This window comes from Limulus polyphemus, unplaced genomic scaffold (assembly GCF_000517525.1).
Source record: "Limulus polyphemus unplaced genomic scaffold, Limulus_polyphemus-2.1.2 Scaffold699, whole genome shotgun sequence".
NCBI lineage: Eukaryota > Metazoa > Arthropoda > Merostomata > Xiphosura > Limulidae > Limulus > Limulus polyphemus.
The window spans coordinates 382557-391681 of NW_013666309.1; the positions used below are offsets into that span (position 1 = coordinate 382557).

The window sequence follows — 9125 nt, forward strand, 5'->3', positions numbered from 1 at the left end:
CTTTGCATGTTGGATAGGCAACATGAGAAAAGAAAAAAAAAGGCATGAGAAAAACATTGCTTTACAAACCTTAAGACAATAAAAAAATTTGATATTTTGTGTATGAAACCATTGTAATGTCTACTGATAAACTGCCAAATTTCGTTAACATACGCTTAATGATTTAAAAGTTACGGCATGAAAAATATATCAAGCACAAAATTGTTACGAGGCTGGTCACAGGGACCAAGCCCATGTTGAAAGAGTTATGAGGTTCTAGAGGTTATTCAAATGCAGTATGAAACTTTAAGGTTAAAAAAAATATTCTTAAAATAAAAATCACCATGCACCCAGACTTGTCAGAGTCAAACTAACTCAGTAAATTCACAGACAAATTTTTAGTTGAAATATTTTATAAAAATTTTTTTTTTTTTTTTGAGTGCAACATACTTGTAATGTGTACTAAAAGTTTACCAAATTTTGTGAAGATACATTTAGTAGATTTGGAATGATGGTAAATATTAATTTCCCAATATGGTCAGTCCATTGGACTTACCCTGTGTGTATAGGGTTAATCTCACCTAAAATAAGATTGACTTTTGTTTTAAGTTTTATATGCTTTCAGTACAAATAGTTGTGTGCTTTAGTAATAGAAAAAATAACTAATAAAAAAGAAATGTATTTGACATTGACATGTGATTTGATTTACAAAGAATTATAATTTAATCATGAAGGTTTAGTCTGATGTGGTAAAAAAACAAACAAAAAAAACGTTACTGAATACAAGAATTCAGCTCTGATATGTAAGCGTTTTTTTTTATAAATTTTCTTCTAAAGTGTTATGACTTAATTGTGCTTATAACTGTGTGGTGAAGATGGACTGTATATAATTCAAAATGTCTAAAATAAAATGTTTTAACCACCATCTTCATCTTCTTTGAAGGAAATTGTTTGTTTATATTATTGTTTTTTTTCATTTATTTGTGAAATACCACATGTTAACTAAGCTTGGGCTTTGAACTGAATAATTGATTTTAAATTTTAATAATGTTTTGAGTCTTTACAGAAAATTGACTTATCTCTGTAAGTTATTATTTTTAAAGTAATTTCTTTTAATCATATGTGTAATTTGTACTTTATGAAAGCTGTTCATAAAAAAAAACGTTTATCTTTCATCATTTCCTAGGATGCCTTAGAAATTGCCAAAACCCAGGTAGAATCTGGGGCACAGATTCTTGACATTAACATGGATGAAGGAATGTTAGATGGAGAAAGAGCAATGACAAAATTTCTGAATCTAATTGCCACAGAACCAGATATAAGCAAAGTATTTATTTATAGTTTTCATACATTTATTTTCTGTTTGTTTTAGAATATAGTAGAAATTTAAACAAAGAAAATATAATATTGATAATTTACGTATAATTGATATGATTATGCCCATTCTGAGATGTGAGATGTATTTTATGAAGTCACATACTGTGTGTTACAAATGTGTCAAAAATGAGTGTACTGCAAATGTCTGTTGAAAGATGAGTGGAAAATGACATTGTAAAATCCTGTAGTTGGTTAATGGCATAATGGTTTTATCATTTCTTTGTTTGATAGGTACCCCTGTGTATTGATTCCTCTAATTTTAGAGTAATAGAAGCAGGCTTAAAATGCACCCAAGGAAAATGCATTATCAACTCAATCAGCTTGAAGGAAGGGGAAGAAGACTTTTTACACAAAGCTCAGATCATTAAGAAATATGGAGCAGCAGTCGTGGTTATGGCCTTTGATGAAATTGGACAAGTGAGATTAAACATTGACTTTATTTATTACCAAACACAGTTGCTTCGAATTAAAAGTTATGTTTAAAAACAGTGTGTTTGTTTAATTGTTTGTGATTTTTTTGTTAAATGACAGTTATGTGTTTGAGCTAAGACAGCAGTTGCAGCAAAGAGTAAAAGTTTTTATACAACACTACTCTTTACAGATGTATATTATTGACTGGATTAATTCTAAACGTTTGAGGTTTCAACAAATAAAAATTTCTATTAATTGTAACAGAACCACTTTACTTGATAAAAACTACATCAAAAGCCAAAGTTAATTTTTTTTCTTTTACTACCGAACTTTGACTTTTTTGAGAGTATTGAATTTGGGTGACAAAATTTATACATATTTACTTACTTGGTTAAGGATTAAAATTTTTTTCTAACAGGCAGCTGATGATGACAGAAAAGTAGTGATCTGTACCCGCTCTTACAATCTACTTGTACATAAAGCTGGGTTTAATCCAAATGACATTATTTTTGATCCAAACATCCTTACTATAGCAACAGGAATGGAAGAACACAACACCTATGGTATTGATTATATTAATGCAACAAAAAGAATAAAGGTAAAGAAAACCATGTTTTTCTATTAAAAGTATAATATTAGAGTGAGAAAGAAAATAGTTTGTGGTTGGGAGGTGAATGGGGTTCTGTAACTGATAAAAATTGGGAACATTTATAGCCTATTTCATATAGTTTTGAAATATTAACTCTGTTAGTTTTAAGTGATTTAAAAAATAAATAAAATGTATGTAAATAATTTAAACAAAATAATTTGTTTTGAACATCAGCTTTAAAACCTTAATAGCAGGCATTAATCTGATATTTTCAACACATCATTGTCAGGATTTTAGATATATTTTGCTGCTTTCTAAGTAACACTAATAAACATGATCATATTCTTTACTCTTAAACCTGTACCAGCAAAATCATATTACCATGAAACAACACTGCAATAAGCTGTGTAAAGTATCTTGGGCAGTCATCTGGAAATGGTACCTAAAGTATTTCAGATGTTGTTAAACACATACAGATGGAATACCAGTTTGTGTGGTAGTGAATAAATAGTGATGGGAAATGGCTGTTGTTTCTACATTTGATAAAGGCTTATCAATGATTTTAATATAAGTGAGTGTCCATGAGAAAACTAAAGGCATTTCTTTTATTATAAGAGTACTCTCCCTGGAGCAAGAGTCAGTGGTGGTGTATCTAATCTCTCTTTTTCCTTCCGTGGAATGGAGAAAATTCGGGAAGCAATGCATAGTGTTTTTCTTTATCATGCTATCAAGGTACTTTTGTTAAGATATTATGATGTTAAAATTTAAGTGTTTATGATAGCAGTTTGTATCTTCTGAAACAAATATTCATGAATTTGTGACAAAAATCGAAAATCCAAAAAGTTAAATATTTTAAAATACTTCATATTGCTCATGGTCAAAATAATATCTGTACCATGTTCTTCAAAATAATTATATTATTGTAACATGTCGTATGATTTAAATGTATTTAGCTGTTTTCTAATCTTTTCTGCACTGTTACCAAAACATAATAAAATTAAGCATTTTAGTTAAAATTACTTCAAGAAATACTGGGTATAAAAGAAATTATAAGATTTTATATGTGACCATTTTTGAAGAAGTGTTATTACAATATTTAATTGAAAGTTAACTTGTTATTTAGGCTGGGATGGACATGGGTATTGTAAATGCAGGAAAGCTTCCACTTTATGATGATATTGAACCTGAGCTACTTCATCTGTGTGAAAATCTACTCTGGAACAGAGACCCCCAGGGTACTGAAAAACTTCTTGAATATGCACAGGTGAGTAACGTTTTTGTCTTGGAAGATAATATTTTATTTACTGATGGTAATGATTAGAATAATAAACAGGAAGTGAGACAGCTATTAATAATTAACCCTATCACTACGAGTGTCTTTTACTGTGCATGACACAAGGTTTTTGTGTCTTACATTCAAAATTTTATTAAACTACTTTTAATTTGTGTTATACCAATTAGTATAGCTAATAATCCATATTTTAATAGTATATCAGTTTTAAGCTCTTACTTCTATAAGGCAATATTTAAAAAAATCCTGAACTTCCCCTAGTGTGATACACGTGACACATTTTCTCAAGGTATCTTCCCTATTTTATCCATCACCCCTCCAGTAACTATGAAGTTAAACATAAATTAATCACTATAATATCGTCATTGCTCATAATTGCAAACCATAATTTGTATAGCCTTCAATTTTGTTTGGTTACAGGGCTATCAAATAGAATATCAGATCCCTCTTGTCACACCCACCTATCACATCTTCTCTTTCAGGATTTGTTAATAGTTCTCTCTTACGTTTAATTACATATTACCTATAACCAATAGAAAGCCAAGGTTTTCATCTATCAAATGACATATTGTATAACATTTCGTTCTGATCAGATAAGTGTCAATTTCACTTATAATACATGGCTTATTCCCATGGGAAAGTTAACGATTAGCTTGGATGAATTTGTAACAGCTCTTTTTGCATAGTTAAAAAGCCAGTTTTGAGAGTTAGGGGGAAGTTGTCTACTTTTTGCATGTTATTCTTCTATGTTCTTTGGTGCATTATTTAATTACATAAATATTATTTAGTACATTACTACCATGAGTATAAAAAAAAAAGTAGGGTTAAGTGTCATCAACAATCAACAGCAAGAAAAAAGAAGATTGGGTAAGTAACGAAAATGTAAAGATAGGGATTTCTTTAGGTTAGTTAAGGTTAGATTAGGTAAAATAAATAATAATATTTCATGAACAGCTCGGAATAGCTCGTGGGTAAGGTAATTTGATGGCGTAATGTGAGCTGCACGTTCCCCAAGTGATTTACAACTTATAATGGCATGAACAGTAGTTAGACACAATTCAAAAAGCAATTAAAATTGCAATAAAATTTAATTATAAATAGATATATACTTTTATGAGTTTAAAGCTACTTAGGATAAACAAATGTAGTTCCATGTTACATTTGAAGTCATTCTAGAAAGAAAAATAGGGTAATTTAGAGTTATTTCAATTTTTTTTGGTGGTTACTTGGTCAGACAAGTTGACTAACTGCGTATAGAGTTAGGGTAGAGAAAATAACAGATAAAATATAAAGTTTTACTGAAAACTAGCATTTGAAATATATTTAGGAGGTTTTAGAAATTACAGAAATGAAATTTGAGATTTTACAGATGAACAAAAGTACTTTTAATCTTAACATGAAAATCACTTTGCACACAGAATATTCAAAACAAATACTCTATATTCAAGGACAAATCTATTTTTAGTTTATTAAAACTATTTCACTAAAAATATGATTTTTTTGTATGTGAAAGACTTATAATGTTTACTGAAAGACTGCCAAATTTTGTAAAGATATAAACATTAAATTAAAAGTTAGTAGTATCAAATCTATAAGGACTTTGAACAAGTACAAAGAGGTCACATGATCGGTCAAATTAACTGAGCCTGTGTTGAGAGAGTTAATCTACCAGTGCTTTAATGTCTAAATCAAGAGTCTTTCTTCCAGTATTTAACCTTCACCTTCTAGTTACAATAAATATTTGCTATTCAGTAATGAAATCCTTTATATTACGTTATGCCTAGACCTTTCATCAGAACCTTTACAATTTGATATAAGTTTAAAAAATGAATGAACAAATTTTTATTACTGATGTTATAACATACCACACATGCAAAACTATTCCATAAATTATCACTCCAATGACTCTTTCTTGAAAAAGGTGACTCATATTACAGTTATATTTTTATTTGTCAAGAAGTTTGATCATAAAAGCACATAACTGAAAATTTTAAACAAAATTCACATTATTTAAAAAATTGAATCTTGTTGTCCATTAGAAATCAGGTTTCGACACCCACTGTTGGCAGAGCACAGATAGTTCAATGTGTAGTTTTGTGTTTAACAACAAACAAATCAACCATTTTGTCCCTTTGATAAAGAATATCAAGAAACAACAGGATTAAAGTTATTGTGAGTTGTTAATCAGCATTGAGAATGAACAGCTTTATTATATAAATATAGTCCTTCTGACAGATTTGTGTGTAGTGTCTTTTTTTTTTTGCTCTTGCTTATCAGTTATTACATAAATATAACATACATTATGAATAGGATTATTCTGTTGATGCTTTTTTCTTCTTCTTTTCCATATCTTGTACTTGTGATTTATTCAGTTTTTGGACATCTCAGTATCCAATCATTTTGTTTCTTCTTTTTCATTTAGCCCTTATTTTTAAACATAAATTTTGTATGTCTTTTTAAAATGAACTTTTGTTTTCTAGTATATTGTAATGATCAAATTTTTTTGAGTCACCTTTCATTGTAGAATGGTTTCTGTATTCTTGTTATTTCAGAAACATGGAAAAAGTGAGAAATCAGTTTCCAAAACAGTAGACTGGAGGCAAAATTCTGTGGAGGAGAGATTGGAATATGCTTTAGTGAAGGTAGATATGCTGTCTAATATGATTGTTTAATACATTTATTTATAAACAGATTGGTAATTTAAGTGTTTTGTGTAACCTAAATTTGTTTCATGCATTGGCTGTATGTCTGTATTAAAACTTCTTGTATTTAGATTCGTCTAGGTGTGCTGTGACATGTTAAAAATGCATAGATCATTAGTATAAATATGTAATAACACAGATGGTCATACTTTTAAATTTAATTTTTAAATAAATTTGTAAACAAATGTCTACTTTGTATACAACCTTATTTTTCAATCAGTTAGTCATATAAAATGTTACAAAGGAAGAATGCTTTACAAGGAGATTATATATTAATAAGTTAAAGCACATGTTTTTTTTTTGTTTTTTTAAGGTAACAATAAATTCTGATACAGTACTTCTCTCTTCTCACAAGATTAGCTATTCTTGTTCATTGCTGCCTCCTTTTTGCTGCAAACTTTTTACCTACACATGCCATAAGCTTTCTGCTCCCCCCCTATTTTTTTTGTCATTCTTTACTGTTTTCACATTCCTATTTAGTATACTCACGAAGTGGTCTTCATTTTTTTAACTTCCAGATTTTCTGGAGTTTGAAATTTGCCTTCATTTATCCCAGCTTATTTCAGTTGCATTTTGAAGCTAATGTTACCACTTTGGTTATCACGCCTATGACTAGTGCTATCTTACAGGCCGCAGGTGCAGGGGACCCAGCATGGGTTTTTATCAGATTTATCCTCTAGGTGATTGAACATTACAATTCCTCCTGTACATGCTCACCCTGTTTGGGCAGATGGAGATCTTGATAGCCATTTTTGACCACCAGATTTCAAGTGTTTGGTTCTTCATTTCCATTATGTAGTCTCCATTCCCAATATGGAAATTCTATGTTCTTTTCACACGTTTATAATGGCTTTCATTCATGTTACTCCATGGACAGTTTCTGCCTTATTTTGTTAAAAGTTTGATTGTTTAATGTCTGGACTTTCATCAGACCTTTCATCGTGCTTTGTGGTCCACTACATTTTCACTACATTAACTAGATTTACATTCAACATTATAATTAGCTGTTATTTTATAAATCTATGTCAATCAAGTTGTAGATCATAGTTAAAATTTTAGTATTATACATTAGTTAGTTTCTTCATTTGAAGCTAAATAAAAAAAAGGCAAAATATTGATGTTTTTGTGACTACGTGGCCTTCTGGGTTTGATCAGATTACATTTTATGATGCCCACAATACAATGTCTATAGTTTTGTAGAATTGGGAACTAAATGTTTGATATTGGAAATGTAGAATATAAAATAAGAACCTCTTACCTTTTCTATTTGCTGAGATAGCATGGTATTTAATGAACCCACCATATTGGCTCCACTCACCACTTCATCATTTGAAAAAACTTATTTATCTATGCCTACTTTTATATACCAATAATTTTATAATCAATTAGAAAGCTATGTATTTATTCTACATAATTCTGTCAGTCTTCCAAAGTTATTTACGAGAGAAATGCTCTTATATGATTGGAAAGTTTGAAGTATTGCTTTCAAGGCTATTTTGTGAATACAAATTATATTTTGTAGACCCAAATACAATTTAGCTAACCTGTTAAATTACAGTGGATTTTTGGGATATTGGTATTGTAATGTATATTTTTTTGTATTCCAAAATACTTATATAAAGTCTACAAAACTTATTATTTTTCCATCACCACATGTGAATTTGGACGAGGCTTAGCAAGTATGGCTCATGAGTGCAAACAAGGACTTTGTAGCATTGTAAGTAGTAGAGATCATTGTTTTCTAAATATTTTATATTTACTGTGTTATGTTTGAAGAAAAATAATTGACATCTAAGTATTTATTTGTGATGGACAGATTGCTTATTGTGTAGTTTTGTGCTAAAACAAACAAACTTTCAAGAATCTTCTCAGCCCTGTCCAGCTAGACACACACACACACACACACATACATACATACACACACATATGTAATGTATGGTAGCCAATATGTTACTGTATTTTACAAAGTAAGAATTTGTTATTTTTCTACTTGTTTACATTGAGGTAGAATAAAAACAAATTATACAAACTAAAGACTTGGCAATTCAGGAAAAGTTTATTTATGTAATTTGAGAAAGTCTCTAAGAAATACATTTATCACTGATCAACTGATCTTGACACATGAAAAGGAACATCTTTACATAAACACCTGGTTGAACTTGCAGTTTGCTGATGAATAATTTGTTTCTCAAGTTACAATCAAGAAGGCTAAGCCAATTTTTGCTTCTTTGATTATAAAATTTTAACTTTGTCAGGTTTAACATGAGCTTCCTCCTTGTCTCTTTTAACTTTTATCTTTAGCTCAATTATGTTGACTTTCCAATTTGGATCAATTGTTTCTGAAATAAAATGTTAATGTCATTTAAAACATGTTCAATATTTTTCACTGGGTCTGAAATAGACTTAAAAATACTAAAAGTTGGCATTTTCTTAAACAGAAATGTATTTCCAATAATACTTACCTCCTCTCACACTACAACTGTTATTAGACTGCTATGGTTTCTTTCCCTTGCCCATCTAAGCATTGGTCTGATTTATTCCCCTGGGTGATATCTGTCTCATGACACTCTCCATCTACTTCAATGTGCCTTCTATCCTGGTACCATATATAAGCACCTCCTTTATGTAATATTGTCACTTTTTTGAGACAGACCAATCTGCAGTCTATAACGGCGGCTCTTAATGGGCAAGTTTGTTTATTCTGTTTTTGTAATTAAGCACAAAGCTACACAATGGGCTATCTGTGCTCTGCCCACCACGGGTATTGAAACCCGGA

General features: G+C 29.9%; 1 protein-coding gene across 1 annotated transcript in view; it reads left to right on the top strand.

Annotated features, from left to right (window-relative positions):
* The window catches only part of LOC106460055 (methionine synthase-like), a 69107-nt gene that overhangs the window by 31244 nt on the left and 28738 nt on the right, over nt 1–9125 (top strand). The window contains exons 15-20 of the mRNA XM_022386670.1: nt 1166–1306; nt 1588–1773; nt 2186–2365; nt 2972–3088; nt 3480–3620; nt 6200–6289. Of these exons, the coding sequence (XP_022242378.1) occupies nt 1166–1306; nt 1588–1773; nt 2186–2365; nt 2972–3088; nt 3480–3620; nt 6200–6289 (855 nt within the window). The remainder of the gene's footprint in view (nt 1–1165; nt 1307–1587; nt 1774–2185; nt 2366–2971; nt 3089–3479; nt 3621–6199; nt 6290–9125) is intronic.